Below are 18,956 nucleotides of genomic sequence, written 5' to 3'. Positions count from 1 at the left end.
ACGACAACATAACACTGAAACAAGGTGAAATCATCTTCATAGATACCTAGATAGCAGTGGCGGCTGCTGACAAAAATGTTTGGTGAAGCACAAATTATTATATTATATGTTAAATTATATTTTTTAAACATCCCCCAATGTGTATGGCAGTGGTGGCTGTGAGTAAAAAATATTGGGGAGGACGGGAGAGATAAAAAAAATGTAATAAAGAAGTACAGACACACAGTGTGGTTATGAAGACAGCAGACAGACACTACAGTTAAAGACAACAGGCACTAGTAATAAATACCTTCTGAGCTGAAGGCGTGTTTTTGCGGACCTCCCAAACTTTCAAACTTTAGACTGTTTTCTTTATACGTTTTTCTTTTTCTTTCTTTCTACCACAATACACGGCCACTGATGGATCCATGGGACTTGGTAAAGCACTATGGACCCAACTATGACCACTGATAAAAACGTAACTACACTAGCGTTATAAGAGCTAAACATTGCTACCATACAAGTGCATTGGTTTAGTGCACTTCCGGTTGCCACTGAGCGGAAATGTTTGTGCGGACCTGTTCTCCCAAACTGGTAAGCAAATGACTGTTTTTACGTTATTTTCATTTTTACGTTACTATTATTATTATTTATAATTGTGTACAGCACTTTGAGCTACATGACATGTATGAAAGGTGCTTTATAAATACTTACTTACTTACTTACCTTGGAGTAACTCTTGACACACACGCCTCACTTACAAACATCACATCAATAGCAATAGGTGAGAGGAGGAGGAGGAGGGGAGAGGAGGAGGAGAGGGAGAGGAGGAGAGGGGAGGAGAGAGGAGAGGGAGAGGAGGGGAGAGGAGGAGGAGGGGAGGAGAGAGAGGAAGAGGAGGAGGAGGGAGAGGAAGAGGAGGAGGAGAGGAGATGTTGGGTCCAGAACTGGTTGGAAAGGAAATTATAGAAGAACCCATAGCAAAGTTGTACAATAGAGCTTGTAAAATTCACGGTAAATTTCCACCCTGGACTACTGCACTCTCAGTCAGTCACAGCTTGGGACTTGTTGTCATTTCGCCTGGATGTACAGAACGCATCACCAGAGCAATCTCAGATGCACATCACTCAGCACTATAGGAACTGAACGACACACACACGCGTGTGCACACACACACACACACACACACACACACACACACACACACACACACACACACACACACGCACACACAGAGGCCAGGCCACAGCTGACCAAAATAAATCGCTCGTTACCCACAGAAAGGCAGAAAGCATACCAACGCACGCAGTAAAATACAGCCAATTAATTCATAATCAACACAGACCCGCCCCACACAGCTACTAAATATTAAAAAAAAGAATTTCACTCACCATTGACAACGTTACTTCTTAGGAGGAAATAGTGTCCCTGTCCCTCCCATCACTTGTAAATGAAATCCATCCTTCGCTCTTTTCTGATGAAACGTTCAATGACCTCCTCTGCAGTTGCAAATCCAGCAATGCAACAAACAGCAGTCTTTTGTGATCTAATCGATCCTTCATTTGCGTGAGGATGCTGTCGAAATCCACTAAACATTGTTCTGTTGATATAATAAAAAATATATATATCATCAAACGATGCACAATAAGTTCATGAACAATAACAAAACACTCCACCCTGGGCCTGGTAGCTGCGGTGGTAGCCCTTTAGCTACGTTAGCTCCAACAAGTTAGCTTCTTCAACTGAGATACAATTATTTTGTAAACAAACTTGCCGAGGCGCGTGATTTTTTTCCATCGCAAACATAGGTTACGGAAAAAAATCACGCCGCTGTGGGTCTCTGATTGGATCTTAAGTTTGTGTGGCACGGCGTGAACGCCAATCAATCGCGTGCGCATAGTGTCACTAACCCGCCTACCCTACCCTATTTTGATTGGATAATTATATTCCTAAGATCAACCCGTGCAGTTATTTTGCACTGAGTGATTGACAGCTCGCCATTACTGCAGTTATGGGATCAGGCCTGATTAGAGAGCTCAGAGCTGTCACTTGGCCATTTTTGAAAAAAAATAATTCACTGGCATTTTTTTACAGAGGAAAACATTTCTAATAAAAATAAATAATAATAATAATAATAATAATAAAAAATATATATATGTAAATTAATAATAATTATGAGTGAAGTACTGCCTCACGTGTTGTTATGGAATAACCTCCACTGCTAGATAGATATTATGAACTTATGAAAATAAAAGAAATATCAAGGCTTTTGCATATGCCTTCCTGGGAACTGTTAATCATCCATTAAGGTCTTGATATTTAAAATTTTCAACATTTCACAGAGATGCTTTTATTAACTTCCTGGTAAAAAAAATCTCTTTTTTTTGGACAGCCCATGTATTTGCAATTCATCTAAATCACTTGTGCGAATGTGATACATCACAAGAAACGACTCAACGTCGACTGTCTTTAACTGTGAGTGAACACAACACTCTAACTTACCATCTTTAGATAATAAAGTACTCAACCTGTACTGTCTTTAACTGTGAGTGAACACAACACTCTAACTTACCATCTTTAGATAATAAAGTACTCAACCTCTACTGTCTTTAACTATGAGTGAACAAAACACTCTAACTTACCATCTTTAGATAATAAAATACTCAACCTCTACTACTGTCTTTAACTATGAGTGAACAACAACAGAGATGCAGTTTATGGTTCCTCGTCTGAGGGACTCAATTAACCTCTTAAGCCCTAGCCATATTTTCTGAAAATGTGCATAAAAGTACATACCCAAGTAAATGGAGGATTGCTCCACTTCTACAAGGTCCATTTTCATGTTCTTGGTATCTAGGGACATCTATGGACCTCAGGGAATGTATCCCCAGTGTCAGAATTTGTGTGTCTGTTACTATGCTTGAGTAAATTGTAATGAACCAAAGGAGAATATAAATTAAAATAATTTTTTTCATCTTTGACAGTGAATAACACCATGCTAACATTGACCAGACATTCAGCACCTTCTTGAGATCAAGATTACTAAAAATCGAATTAATTAAGGGCAGATGATTGACAGGGGTTTTTGTAGATACAGTACTGAATTTTGCCATCCGGACACATGCTATTTGAAATATGAATATAATACTATAGAATATCAGGCCTATAAATGACCTTATTATGGCGAAGTCATACATCTATGGATCGGGCCAAATCTCCTCTTTCCAATGGCAGAGTTAGTACCACCAGGCGCCCATTACAGGGCAGCAAAGACCGTGAATGAAATCTACTGTAAGTACAGTTACTTTTGTATAATGTAAAGTAACAAGGACAAGGAATGCTTCACCAGCTTGGCTGGCTACTGGGCGAGGAGGATAGCGATTGGCAATCTCTCACAAAGAATTGTGAAAACACAAGTTGTTTGTCACACAATACAAGTTGTTTGGGTTGGATGAAGCTTGACACGTGTTGTTTCCGGAACAAAAAGCTACGATTCATTAATTTGAAAATGTGGATATCCAATCATCATAGAATAGTCACCTCTGAATCTGAACATTGTATTTTAATGCAATAATGTTTATGTTTATTCGACCCATGAGATATAATCACAAAATTCATGCAAATATCTTTTTTTCATGTCAGCTGGCTGCAGCTTTGACAGTGGCTGGTGTGAGCTGGGTAGTGTGGTTTTATGAAATGTCGACGTCCATCGAAAGACCTGGGACTCCTCTTTCTTAGGACTACTGTACAACGATTTCATGACAGCGTCATTTCCTCGTGTCTAAATCATCCGGTTTCCGATGCAATGCACAGAGATTTGTATAAGCTCATATTTGTCATATAACACTTAAAATCATTGGTAAACAAACATAGTGCTGGAAATATACACTTTGACTGCTGTCTTGATAGGGTTAGGGTCTTTACTCTTGGCTATATTTGAAAAAGAAACACAACATTACTTAATACGGACTGTATTGATCTATTTATGACGTGAAATAAATCTCTGTACCGGGCCGATCAGGCTTAAGAGGTTAATCAGCTTTATTTCTGGAGGTGGAGTGCTCCTCACAGGTTCAGCTGTTAGAGTTTCTACTAAGAGGAAAGGGAAGGTGCTGAGGGTGCAGTATTTAGTGTTTGACTAGTGCCTGGAGGAGAGATCACTTAAAAGAGATGGTGGTGCAGGCGAGAAAATAGAGATGGCGGAAAGTGCAGGAAGCAGATCATTACATCACACAGTTCTCTTTAAAGTGAAAATCCTGCAGTTATCTATACTCACCCCCATGCCGGTTGATACTCCATTGAGGTTTGTGCTCTCCACTTAACACACAGCAAGATAAAACAAGATAAGTTAAGTTAAGTTAAAAGATAAGATAAGATAAGATAAGATAAGATAAGATAAGATAAGATAAGATAAGATAAGATAAGATAAGATAAGATAAGATAAGATAAGATAAGATAAGATAAGATAAGATAAGACAAGGGAAATTCTGGGGTAATAGCACCACAGGGAAGGGGAGGGGAGGTACAGGCAGGGTCATATAAATACATTATAAGAATAAAAAGTATAAACAGACAAAGGTTGGCCTTCACGGCTCCATCTTTGCATTAGTGTGTGTGTGTGTGTGTGTGTGTGTGTGTGTGTGTGTGTGTGTGTGTGTGTGTGTGTGTGTGTGTGTGTGTGTGTGTGTGGACTCACAAATCTCACTGGAGTTTCAACTCAAATGGGGGTGAGTACTTCGCGCGACAAGGACTGCTTCACCAGCTTGGCTGGCTACTGGGCGAGGAGGATAGTGATTGGCAATCTCTCACAAAGAATTGTGAAAACACAAGTTGTTTGTCACACAATACAAGTTGTTTGGGTTGGATGAAGCTAGACACGTGTTGTTTCCGGAACAAAAAGCTACGATTCATTAATTTGAAAATGTGGATATCCAATCATCATAGAATAGTCACCTCATTATCTGGGATTTGATGACAAAGATCAAAAGACCCCATTCCAGGATCTGTGTCCCACACAGCCACATAATCTAGGCTAGGTATACTTTTTAAATGAAAACTCTTTGCCAATTTTGCAAGTTCAAGTTTTCAAGTTTGCTTATTATTAGTCACAACAAAATACAGAATACTTTATGATGAAATGCTTGTTTCTGTATGAACCCCTGAGAGTGTGCTACATACAGTAAAAAGAAAGTAAGTAAAAATTAAAAAATTTAAAAAATTAAGTAATTAAGAAGTAAGTAAAAAGTAAGTAAAGTCAATATACATATATACAATATACAATACAGAGTAAAATGAGTAACAGTGAGGTACAATGCAGAGGTACAAAACGTAGGGTAGGGTGCAAATGAGGTATGAACGTAGTGCAAATAACTCTAATTATTATCTCTAATAATAGATACATATAAAGTGTGTTAAAGTGTCTAAAGTGAGTGGTAAGGTGAGTGTTTGTTTAAAGTGAGTGTGTACATGTGGATGTGTGTGCAGTGAGTGTAGATGATGGGTTGTTACATAGTGTCATTGTCATTGAGCATCCTGATGGCCTGGGGATAGAAGTTCAGTCTCTCTGTACTGGCCATGAGAACACATCTCCATGTATTCATCATATGAATGACATGATTATATAAATGTTTACAGTTGTCAGTACTTTCTCTATATCTCAGGCTCTATTCATGACCTAAAGTCACCCTATGCTGATGACACAGCCACATGCTGGGCAGCAGCAACAAAGACTATAGCATCAGTTTTCCTGGTTTTAAGGGCTTTGCACCATATTTACCAAAAAGGTTTAAGTCGTGAGCCTGCACACTGAATGTTTGTGTGTTGTGCATGTTTTATCAGAATTAAAATGAAAAAAAAAACCATTAATAATTATAGGGAGAAACTTTTGAAACAAAGTTTGCCTGAAAGCCTGGCTTATTCCCCCCTTCAAATTCTTCAAAATTTCAAAAACAATGGCACAATATTAAAATCCAACTCAGATTTACACCATATTTAATTTTTTTGCCAAATCAACAATCCCTCTGGAGGTTTGTTTTGGGAAGGACTTATCCCAGCTCAGAGACGGTGGGTTTATTCATGCTTACAGCGGCTAGCTCAGTGGATGCGCTTCAGTCCCTCTGTAGGGATCATTTTTTTCAACGCTGAGGCTTCTTCTTCTTCTTTGGAGAGAGACAGATCTTCTTGGAGAGGGGAGGGGAGGGGAGGGGGGGGGGGAAGAGAAAAAAGGGGTGACAGATTCTTTTTTTTTCTTTAGCTTTTGTTATCTCTTCTCCTTTTTCTCTCAGCGGGCTCCATGCAGGTATGGAAGGAGTGATGTCAGGCAGGTCCATATCATCCTGTCACATCTGTGCTCCGTGTATTGGACCCAAGTTTCATCACTCACATTCAAAGTTAGGAAATGCTTTTTTTTTTTTTTTTTTTTCAAAACCATAAAAGAATGAATTGTGAACCGACTGGGGGGGGGGGGGGGGTGGGGGTGGGGGGTGGTCGATGGTGGAGTCAGGACATGTGTCCCGGTGAGCTATTTCTGACTCTGCATCAGATTATCTGTGAAGAATGTGAAACACAGATATCCATAGCAGTGTTTTCATGATAAAAACATCAGAGGGCCAGTGTACCGGTGAATTGGGTTGAGGAGTAATAAGTTACATGTAACGGGATTACACACAGTAGCTAATCTGGCTGCACAGGGTAAAATCAGATATGATTTTTTGATCCCCTTGGGGGAAATTCGGGCGTCATAGCAGCACAGGGGAGGGGAGGGTATGGGCAGGGTAATAGAAGAAAGACATAAATATAAGCAATAAAATAAAATCTGAATATACAAAATAGGAGAAAATTAACTCTGAATATAAGAAATGTGAGACAAATAAACTATACACAAGGTGCAGGTGAGGGTCTGTTTTTATGTACCCTAACTGGCATGGTGTTATATGTAGTGGTCAGACATTCCTAATAGTTCCTGAGTTCTCGAGGAAGCATTTCACTGCACTGTACTTGTACAACTGTATGTGACAAATAAACCTTGAACCTTGATCCCAACAACTGGAAAGTGCAATAGTTAAAGTTACTGAATAGTACTAATAGTTTAGTTACATTTACTGAAGAATTATTTTTTTGATTAGATAGATAGATTAGATAGAAGGGATTACTACTTTGATTACTCAAAACCATATTTGAACACTAACATCCTTAATTAAACACATCTTGGTTGGTACTAGGGGTGTAACGGTACACAAAAACCACGGTTCGGTACGTACCTCGGTTTTGAAGTCACAGGTCTTCTAGCTATGGCTTGTCGTTTGCGTTTGCCATACTATGAGGCTATGCTAAACTACAGGTAATCTCTCAGTGTTGTGCGTGGGCTGAACGAACGAACAACATCTGGCCCTTTGCGCAAATTATATTTTGGGAAGGCGGGGCACTTGGAGTTAAGTTCTGCAGACACAAAAAATGCATGTGTGTTCCATTAGTGGTTAATGTAACATTGTATATGTTCGGTACACAGCGCGTAGAGAACCAAAGGTCCCGTACTGAAACGGTTCGGTATGGATACGTGTACCGTTACACCCCTAGTTGATACTGGTGGTAGATGATAATGACATGTACTACCTCGCATATCACATATGACAATCCTAATGTAGAATTTTGAGAAAACATTCTAGAAAGCTCACACCCGAAAGGGTTAATGGGAATAAATTGTTAACATAAATCAATATTTTACATTATTTGGAGTCCAAAAGCAAGTGAAAGTAATCAGATTACATGATTACCATTCCTAGTATTCCAGTGGATTATGTCTCTTGATTAGGCCTATTTTAAGCAATTTATCAGTAATCCAAAACAGATTACACTTCTGAAAGCAACCTGCCCAGCCCTGCTGGTGTTGGAATGAGCAATTGCTGGGAGAAAAGCGGGTAATAGGCATAAGAGAGAGCCTCATTACCACTGACAGTGATGCTCATTCTGCAGAGCTGCGGAGTCTGGCTGCAAAAAAAAAAGAATCTCGATATTTCTAGTGGCTTTTTGGATTGCCTAAGCCTCTGAACCTAATTTGCTAATGACACGATGAGAGCTGAGGAGCAATAAATGTCATCTGAAGCCACAATTTATCACCATCCGCCATTACTTGTTAATGTGCGATAATGAATGAAGTGAGGAGATATATGATGCCGTGTAATTCTCGTGTCTGAGATGCAGAGGGAAATGAAAGGAAGCCTGCGCTGACAAAGCCGTATAGTAGCAGAAGTGTGGTTCTAAATCTGCTTAGTCTGCAGTCCTGTCTCTCAGCCAACAGTCTGGAGACATCACATATCTCATTTCACTTACCGTGCCACCACTACTACCGCCGGTATTCTCATCTTTGACAAGCGTGAGATGTGATAAGCTTCAGGTTTTATCCAGTATATGTATTGTATACGCTGCCGACGCCCACATGTTACATTGTCTATGTGTTGCTCATTCCCCTGATAAACACCACGTTTCCTTCCGTCATTCATGTCATCCGGGTTCTACGGCCTCACGCTCACGTTAATTCTTTTTTTTTTGCATAAATGCCATGATTTTATCTCGTCTTAATATTTCAGTCGTTTGTTTTTGTTCTGCTTTGCATTGTCTCACCCACGCTGTTTTGTTATTCTGACTGTATTCACTCAAGTGAGCGGCCAGAATTAACCTACTGCATGTAAAAAGCCACGCAGAGGTACAGTAATTGATTTGTGCTGGGTTTCTTATTGTTTTCCCCTGTAATTTGTCCTCATGTAAAGCCTGTTCCCCGCCGAGAGGTTTGTTTTCTGCTCCCTATTGTTTCTCTTTCATTTAGCAGACGCCATCACCTTAGCGCCTCCATCTCCAGCTCCCCCTCCTAGCATCCACTCTTCCAGTCTGCTAATACCACCACCGCCACCGCCACCACCACCACATCAACCATATGCAGTCACAGCTGTACTGGCAGGTACGCTCGCACCCCCCTCCATGGCCCCTCTCTCACCGCTCACTGCACTAGCAAACATGACACTAAGCGCACCCGGCTGATGATTGATGAGCTCCCAGCCGGGCCTTCAGCTAGAAAATAGCATTGTTTTACTTGATGACTTCAACGACTTCTCTTTTTCCTTTTTTTTCTTTTTCTCTTCCCTCCCATTTTCTCTTTTTTTATATATATTTATATTATTGCTGTATTACCTTTCATTTTGATTTTCTTTACAGTAGATAATTAGCCCTGAGAAAACATCTTGGAAATATTGTAACGGGAAGTTCTGATGGATTAAATTAAACATGGAACTAGCACACTACATGAACTACTGCACAAACACAATCATTTTCCCAGAGCATGAGACTATCTAATGGGAATTTTAGATTGCGTTTAGGCTTCGGTACATCCTACGCTGGTCCCAGCATTACAATGGCAATATGGACACATGCAATTCATGCTAATCTAATGTTTACAGAGAGCTCATGCTCCATATGTTAGCCATAACCCCACCCGCGCTAATGGTATTACTATTGTTAGCAATTTTTGCTTGTAAAGCGCCTTCCACAAGGGCCGGTCAATGTCACAGGAACACTTTGTCTGTAAGACATGCTAAAAGCATTTTTATGACTTGCAAATGAGCTCTCGCTTTATGAAGCACAAAGGTTGAAGACAGTACAAAGGTTACTTTGAGTTGTGATATATAACTTTGGTCATCAGCACTCTTCTATCACAGGTGCCAAGTTAATTATTTTGCGCAGGGGAGCAATTTTGTTTGACAAAATGTCTACTTTAGTAGTTGTGGAAATCCACCAAAACCATTAATCCAAAAATGATAGTGATTATTCTTGCTTTTGGTCACATCAGTGTACACTGAAAATTGACTTTATTTTTGTCTGTGTGAGTGTATCTTGTGCTGATTTCCCAGTGGCATGGTCTATTGAAAATAAGACATAAAATATTGACATACGTGTTGAGCTGCATCTCAAATGATCCCTTAGGGTCCCAGTTTTCCAATGGTGTATGGCACTTATATGTGGCACCTATACTGCAGAGTTTGACTTTGACCTTGACCTTGGAACAATCGTGAAAAGGTTTTAGGTCTTAAGTGGTTAATGACCCCTTTAATGAGCGTTTTTAATCATTGTAGCAAAGAAAAAGGTTGCAGTTCTCATTGAAAACTTGTCTCTATTCCCCTGTCAAAACATATGGAAGATGATCATTTAGGGGGGGGGGGTGCCCCCAGACCCCCCTAATGGAAGATGAGCTCCCCTATACAGTTCAACCCCTGGTTGTCTCTAGCGACTGTTCCCACCAAGCTATGCATGTGTTTGGTCCTGACAGTAAGCTTTGCTTTCAATGGTTGTATTGCACGTTGTGGTAATTAAAATACTCAAACGAAGGCCATGTTAATTCCCCATGTTTCATTTTATCATTTGATCTTTCTGTGGTCACCTTTTTTATCATGATGTTTGTTCCCCCTCGTCTCCCCCTCTCCTGTCTCTGTCTGCAACCATGGCAACAGCCAAAGACTTACCAGGGCCCACGACAGGTAAATATAACGCTGCTAGCCTCCTAGATAACCATTGCAAGCCAGAGTTACACCGTGCGATGCTGGATCAGGTTCTGGAACAGGACACTTCATAGCCTTCTCACCCAGCATGAGCCCAACCATCACCTTTGCATGGACACTCTGTCTGCTGGAGCCAGTGGTGGTCGATAATACCATGATGGAAAAGTAGAAATGCAAAAGACATTCATTACCAATTGAAGTCTTTGATTGTAAAGGTGCTCGAAAACAAAAAGGAACACATTCACTATAATCTTTAGTGCCAGGAGGTGCTCCACCATCACGTTAGCCCTAGGCCGACACGTCAGCTCCCATGGAACACTACAGAAGCAAACGCTCCATTGGGTCTGAACCACTGCGGCACACAGAGAAGTAATGAGTAGAGGCTCCTGGCGGGAAGTGGTCGTCAAATGAAGTACCGTGGTGAGGTGTCGGCGTCTTGTCTCTCATCCCATAATGAATTCCTGGCGCTGTGATCACAAACCCTGAACCCCACAAATAGAGCCATTGAGAGATGACTGTCTAAAGGTTAAATGTGTGTTATCGCTATCTCTGTGCCAGGTGACGTAAGTTATTATAGTTTTGTATTTTTCATTCGTTTTTATTTTATACATTATTTTATTGCATTTTAATTGTTAAGCTTATTTGTGGTATTTGTCAGGGGCACGATTTAAGAAGTTCAGAATAGGTATTGTGTAAAACAAACACATCACTTTGTGAAGCAGTTGACTCACAGGAAACATCCCAATCTCAATGAACATTATGCCCCAATACCTCCTCATGTGTTTGCTTTGTTGACAAATGTGACCAAATTGACAAAGACTAAAACTAAAGACATGTTCTGTATATATATATATATATATAATTTTGTATTCATTTTAGTTAGCTTTGTAAGTATACAATATAGTTTCAGTTAGTTTTCTCTTTCTGTTCTGAAGTATCAAATCGAGTTTTAGTTTTTTTAGTTTTAGTTCATTCCTAATGACCTTGGTAATGTAGGATGTGTGTTCACCTGGCACCAAGGGTCAGCCAATAGCAGAATGCAATAGCAACAGCATGTATTTAACCATGAGATGGCAATCTCTCAATGGGTTTATTTGCGGGGTTTAGTTGCTCGTTAAAGTGTGGGGGGAAGCCGGTGTCACTGCCAACCGCTCTCCCCACTGTAAACAAGCCTTGCGCGCATGGAGCTAAACTTCGACATAAAAGTGCCTGCGTGCACACATGACAGCCCATTGCCTTGGTAACATACAGAGAAAGAGAGAAATGTTTTTCTCCCCTGTACTTTAATGTGATTACAGCGCCAGGAATTCATTACGGGATGAGAGACAAGACACCAACACGTCACCACGGTAAGTCAAACTGACTTTATTGACGACCGTTTTTGCCAGGAGGCTATTTAGTTGACGTGCCTCGTTCAGACCCAGTGGAGAGCATTCTTGCATCAAGTTCCATGGGTCTGACGTGTCTGGCTACATTAGCCCCTGTGGTTTAAAGAGTGACCGTGGTGCCCCTAGGAAAAAGAATCATGGTATTTAAAAAATAATAATAATAATATTTTTTATGATCGGAAATACCATGATATTACCCTCTGTATCATGGTTTAAATTGGATTACACCATGCTATTAATTATGTGCAAACGTGGCACCACGGCGATACATTACTTTTACCATGGCAGTACCATGGTCTATTATTTATGACCATAACTGGTATGATGAAACTGAAATTGCAAACTACCATGATACTTTTTTTTTGGAAGGGTTATTTTCTACCTCAATCCCTTTTTTCTATTATCTTAATCCTGATCCCACCAAGATCACGTAAATTGGACCATTTATCTTAAGTGAGTTAAGGTTTTTAGCCGATTAAGTTGGCTGAAGCTTAGTCTCCACAGGCCAGTCTATCTCTTCTGCAATCTTCCAAATCTGCAGCTCTGCCCAGCTCAACTCCACTACTAGAAACTACAATTCCCTCAGCAGGGGTCCAGTCGACAAAATCAATTGGCATGGCGCCAGATGAGAGAAAGATAGGGTGGTTGAAAATAACACGAAAGATCATTAAAGATACAGTTATCAGTCGTCAATGAAAAGATTACTGGCTCAGAACCCCTCAAAAAAATTAAAGTTTTCCTGAACTGATCGCATGTTTTGTATTAAAATACATATTCTTCAGTGTAACTAGTAACTGTTAGATGTAGCAAAGAGAAAAGCATGATATGGAATAAAAGTATAAAGTACAGTGCTTCAAAATGAAAATGTGACGTACAAGCGCCTCAAAAACAGATTTGAGTCAAAGTAGTCCTATACGTAATGGATTTCCACCCCTGGCTGTCCTGGTGAACCATGCTTTGATATTGCATCTGTTACCAGGGTGGGCATGTTAACATAATTGATTAATAATCAAATATTAATTTGGTAACAGTAGGGGAAAATGTAATATTCCACATGCAAACAGTTTGATACTGTATATTCTATATAGTGCTGTTATTATTATAGAAATAATTCTTCTAACCACATTTCTTCAGTTGCACATAATGCATTCATCTAACTTTATAACATCATTCTAGTTCCTTTGTAGCCACTTTAAAGGAATACGCCAACATTTTGGGAAATTGGCTTAACGTCTTCTACAGAGAGAGACAAGAAGATAGATACCAGTTTCATCTCTGTGCGTTCAGTAGAAAGCTATCTGGCTGCATGTTAGCCTAGCTTAGCACAATGAATGGAAGCGGACATGACCGGTTAGCCTTCGGGAGAGGTGTTAGTTGGATAATGCCTAGGGCTAACCGGTCATGTCCGCTTCCATTCATTGTGCTAAGCTAGGCTAACATGCAGCCAGATAGCTTTCTACTGAACGCACAGAGAGGAAACTGGTATCTATCTTCTTCTCTCTCTCTGGAGAAGACGGTAAGCCAATTTCCCAAAATGTTGGCGTGTTCCTTTAACTGTAGCCTCTTATTACAGTCTGCTGTCCTCTTAGTCATCTGCTCTTTCTTGCAAGGAATATAACCATTTCAGTTCAATGTCATGAATATGGTAATTTGTATCAGACAGTATTTCCAGATCAGGTCGTATTAATTTAATTGAGCACCTAATTGGACTAATTAAAGCTAATGTAGAGTAATTGATGTCCCAGTGAGCTGCTTAAATGTATTTTTTTCTTCCCCATACATGTGTATTTGCTCATGCAGTGGGTTCTCCGTCAGACTGATACTGGGTAGTACATCAGACATGAGACTGTATAGATGGTTAACATATATATAGACTTCAGTTTATTTGGTCAAAATACATTATTACCTGCTGATTGCCTCATCTGAATAATTGAACTTGACTTGACTGCTGTGAGCCTATAATGCAACTTTGATTATTTGTGCCAGTGTTAAATGGGACGTATTATGTATTGTGTTTCTATTCAACAATTATATGCATTCCTTGAATCTGTGGTTTGTAAAAAAAATTAATTTGGTTTATTTTTATGCAAAAAATAAAATTCTAAAATGTAAAAACTTAATTCGAAGTATTTCTTCTCCAGCATCTCTTTCTTTCTTATTGAACAAGGCATTCATGGTGGGTGTAGCAACACACCAAGTTTTTAATTAATTATGTCCTTCCCTGCCTGGCTACCTCATACCCAAAGCAATAAAACATTTATAAATTGGGCAGTACATTAGGTAGGCAGTGTTCCAGGCACCGAAAAGCACATCTAATTGATTAATTAAAGATAAATTATTGCATGTGACATCACAAAGAGCAATCATTTGGAACAGCTAGATTAGGCGTGTTAATCTGAAGATTTAAAACGCTGTCATTTTCAAAGACGAGGCAAAACCCATTTTCTATAATATGTCCCCTTTAACATTTGAGTCATTTGCGTAATGTTTCAAGACAAAAAATAAAAATTTTAAAAAGACATTGATGGTGATTGTATACAATTCTAAACAGAAACAGTTCATAAAATACAAGCTAAAATGTTCTCAGAAGCTAAAGAAGCATGGCACTTCCCCCTTCTGTGAGCATTGCACATCAGTTGTGTGTGATATAGCAATACAGACTAATCAGAAAACATCAATAGTACTAATCGACCACAGGAAGAAAAGAAAAAAGTACATAATGTACGTTATGTTATAGCCAAGTAATATATTTGCATCTTGTATAAGATATTTACTTTTCGTATCAGCAAAAGTCCAAAAGTCCACGACTGGGAGTTGAACCAACGATAATTGTAGTCGCAGGCCACTTGAGTATTACAAACACAAACACAGCAATGCTTTGATCATCAACACTGGTCAACACAGCTTTATTTCCGGCATTGGGTGCCTGATGCGCATGCATAACATAATATACTATGTACCTTTTTCCTGTGGTCGATTACTACTTTATTTACATATTTTAAGCAAGATTGGGCTGGATATAGCCATTGCTTAATGCCCCCATTGACAGGGAGTCATCACCTTTAGGCTATGATCACATTGGACGCCTTTTTCTTGCGCTCGAACACGAGGCGTGGCGGTGTACATAGAGAATCAAAAGTACCTCAGCTAATGTTACATAAGTTACATACATTACCAATCACAGTCCTCCAGGTGTTGCTGTTCATATCTTGGTCGTGGTAAGACCTGGTCATACAAACAAGGTCTGTTGGGAACTGCCAAAATTAGCTTCTCCTCCATTATAGATTGGTTGTTTTGCTGTCGATTTCTTTTCAGATACAGTACCTCGGTTGATTTAATTGAAAAACGCGAGGTGCGTAGTTTGGAGAAGCGTGCCTGTCGAAACCATTGAAAACCATAGAAAAAAGGCACATGCGTGTTCAAAAAGGCGTCCAATGTTATCACAGCCTTAGAGATCATCGTACCCATGGGAGTTCAACCACAGTAAGCCGCACCAGAGGAAAGAAGAAACATGTACTCTGGACGTCTTCAGTAGTTGTATCAAAATAGTCATAATGTTAAGGTGCTTTGCATCTCAGTCCCTGACAATACAATGGTGGTGGTTCTATTTTACATGGGCATAAGTCAACTGGAAACTCTGCACAACGCTACGTCCTATTCATCCACTGACTGGAAACAAAGGTTGTAAATTGTTTTCTGCTAATAAGAGAGGGGGGGGAAAGGGTTGCAAGAATATAACCCATGCATATCTCCCAGGGTCACTTTGCGAAACTGAGCACAAGCCACAGTCATTCATCACCGTGAGATAATGAGAGCACACAAATAGCGCGGTAAAGACACGACCGCTTACAGTTTATTACAGGACGAACACAAATGCAAGCTCATGGGCTGGAAACCTCACTCTGCCCCTGAAAACAGCCTGAGGCTAAATACCACTCCTTTTTTTAAATTCTGATATTCAGCAACAATGATGCAGAGCACCACACTGCGCGAGGGCAAAATATTAAAATGCATGTGTCTGAAGTAGCTTAGCAAGGGGCCCACTGGGTAAGAGAGAGGGTTTATCAGCAACTCTGTTATGGCTACTGGAGCTGAGACAGCTTAACTAAGAGCACATTGCCCTTTCTGAGCCTGCTTCCTTCTCTTCCTCATAGAATGGTAAGACCAGGATGGGTCAGTATCGTCTTAAAACCATTCCAAAATGGCTTCCCCTGTATCAACAAACTGTGCTGTCTGAAGTAGCAGTTGTGTTGTCTCGCAGGGCTCCACTTTTCTTTTTCTTCTCCCATTTTCTCCCCAATTTATGCCAATTCCCCGCGTGTGTGTCACAGTCCTGGTCGTTGATCTACCCTACTGTCGGTCTGGGGAGGGTGTAGACTGCCACGTGCCTCCTCTGATACATGCCAGCCGTGTCTTTTCACCTGACAGCTAGGAGTTCCACTGGGAGAGCGTAACACGCGCAGAGGTTCGTGCCATCTCCCCTAGATACCATACCCGCTGTACAGGCCCCCCGACCGACCAGTAGGAGTCGCTGTTGCAACGACCAGGACTAATATGCCACCGGATTCCCATCCGCGAATACTGCCAATTGTGTTCATTGAAACGTCTGACCAGGCCGGAAGTACCGCTACCCAGGAATTGAACCCAGGTCTCTGCGGTGGTAGGCGAATGTTTTTACCTCTACACTACCCAGACGCCCCAGTGCTGAACTTCTAACATGAGAATGTTGAGGCTGTATTCCGTCATTGTCATATCACTCTCTATTGCCATGATTTTAAAATAGAGGCCCGTCACCTATGTATCACCCCGTTGCTATGCTGAAATGGTTACTATAGTACGTCAACAAACCACAGTGGAGCCACACACTTAACTCTGTCTCTTTCTCTCTCACTCTCTCTCTCACTCTCTCTCTCTCTCCGTCTCTGTCTCTCTGTCTGTCTCTCTCTCACTCTGTCTCTCCGTCTTGCTCTCTCTGTCTGTCTCTCTTGTTCTCTCTGTCTGCCTCTTTCTCTCCGCCTGTCTCTCTCTGTCTGCGTCTCTCTCGCTCTGTCTCTCTCTGTCTGCGTCTCTCTCGCTCTGTCTCTCTCTCTTGTTCTCTGTCTCTTTCTCTCCATCTGTCTCTCTCTCTCTGTCTGCGTCTCTCTCGCTCTGTCTCTGTCTTGTTCTCTCCGTCTGTCTCTCTCTCTGTCTGTGTCTCTTTTGTCTTCCGTCTGACTCACTCTCTTGCTAATTCAATGCCTCCCCCCTCTCTGTCTTTTTTTCTGTCTCCTTCACTCTCCATGTCTAGATCCCAATGCGCTGGGACAGCGGGGACCTGACCATGCATTAATCGGGGGCGTTGTTGCAGTGGTTGTCTTCATCTCCTTATGTTTGATCATAGTTCTTGGCCGATATCTGGCCAGACATAAAGGTGAATCTACCCTCGGGACTGTTTCTTCCAAGAACTCAACTGTCTTGCTTGGACAAAAATGTTGCCATTTTCAGTGATTTTCATCACGGTGGTTAAAGGATAATGCAGCCGCTATTCTAAGTCTAAGTCTAATTGTCTAGGTTGCCCCTCACTTTTGCATTATCCCTGGTGGTGCCTGTACACTGATGTATTGCATACGGATTTATTTCCCTTCAGAAGAAGAAGCCTTTTACTTCTGCATGTTAGCCTAGCTTAGCACAATGAATGGAAGCGGACATGACCGGTTAGCCTTCGGGAGAGGTGTTGGACAATGCTTAGGCTAACCGGTCATGTCCGTATAGTGTACAAGCTTGATACATTTCGATATAGAACAACAATTAACTAGAAACAATTTAAGTACAAATGTGAATATAAATATAAGCTGTTTACAAGAAAGCTCTGTTGGATACCATTAAGTGAATAACACAACCGTAATATGCTGTTGTCTTCATTAGGCTACTCCTCATGATAAGCTCCTTATATTGTATTTTCTCTCACCTTTTCTCTAATTATCACACTACTCTTAGAACATGGACATTCGAACATGCATTATGTTTGAAAATGTAGTTGACTGAGCCACTGGCTGCCTGGGAGACTGGTCTATGTCAATCTGCCAAGAACTCATCTTTCAAGGCAAACCTCTGCCATGTGAAGACATCAGATCAGAGTTTGCAAAAATTATTATTCTAAAATTAATTTCTAAAATGAAATTAATGTAAAAATAGATTATTTTGGTATCAATCTTATCGATGTTAGTACCGATTCTCAAAACGACATCAGAGTACTTCGCAATTGATCCGCCGATCCCTACCACAAGGGGCAGAGTGGCTATGAAAATGGCAAAAATATTTCGAACAAGTAAATCTTAAAGGGTATGAATTTTGGACCCCTGGCCCTTTCTCAGCACAATCCGTGCTGCTCTCTCTGGCTAGCTAGCCTCAAAACCAATGCAAAGTCAATGGGGCCACGCTTCAGTCTGTACAAGCTCTGAAATAAACACTGCAACTTGCTGTGTGTCTGCATGCGTGTGCGCGTGTGTGTGTGTGTGTGCGTGTGCGTGTGTGTCGGTCTGTGTGTGTATTCATACATGCATGTATATTATTTCCCTTGCTTGTTGTTGTAATTTATGTGGACATAAAATCACTGAAATGTGTGTGTGTGCGTGTGTGGTGTGTGGTGTGTGTGTGTGTTTTGGGTTTGTTTGAACAGGAACGTATTTAACACACGAGGCCAAGGGCGCAGAAGACGCCCCTGATGCCGACACAGCCATCATCAACGCAGAGGGGAACCACGTGCATGCGGAGGAGAAGAAAGAGTACTTCATTTAGACCTCTGTCATTCCTTCTTTCTTTCTTTCTTTCTTTCTTTCTTTCTTTCTTTCTTTCTTTCTTTCTTTCTTTCTTTCTTTCTTTCTTTCTTTCTTTCTTTCTTTCTTTCTTTCTTTCTTTCTTTCTTTCTTTCTTTCTTTCTTTCTTTCTTTCTTTCTTTCCTTTTGTTCATGATCATTTTCGCCAGCAGACAAGCAATCTTAGATTGATTCAGTTGTGGTCCAGGTCTTACATTATAGTTTAGGCTTATTTTTCAAGCAATCGTTGA

The 18,956-nt window shown here is 40.6% G+C and overlaps 1 protein-coding gene across 1 annotated transcript in view; it reads left to right on the top strand.

Annotated features, from left to right (window-relative positions):
- The window catches only part of cadm2b (cell adhesion molecule 2b), a gene marked incomplete at both ends in the record, with an annotated part of 425,499 nt that extends 406,811 nt beyond the window's left edge, over positions 1-18,688 (top strand). Inside the window, 3 exons of the mRNA XM_084328310.1 lie at positions 10,476-10,502; positions 17,199-17,321; positions 18,570-18,688. Coding sequence (XP_084184436.1) covers positions 10,476-10,502; positions 17,199-17,321; positions 18,570-18,688 — 269 coding nt within the window. The remainder of the gene's footprint in view (positions 1-10,475; positions 10,503-17,198; positions 17,322-18,569) is intronic.
- Positions 18,689-18,956: the final 268 nt, after the last annotated feature.

The sequence above is a fragment of the Notolepis coatsorum genome (genome assembly GCF_963971535.1).
Source record: "Notolepis coatsorum genome assembly, chromosome: 1".
In the NCBI taxonomy this organism is placed as follows: Eukaryota; Metazoa; Chordata; class Actinopteri; order Aulopiformes; family Paralepididae; genus Notolepis; species Notolepis coatsorum.
This window is presented reverse-complemented; position numbering and strand designations above follow the sequence as displayed.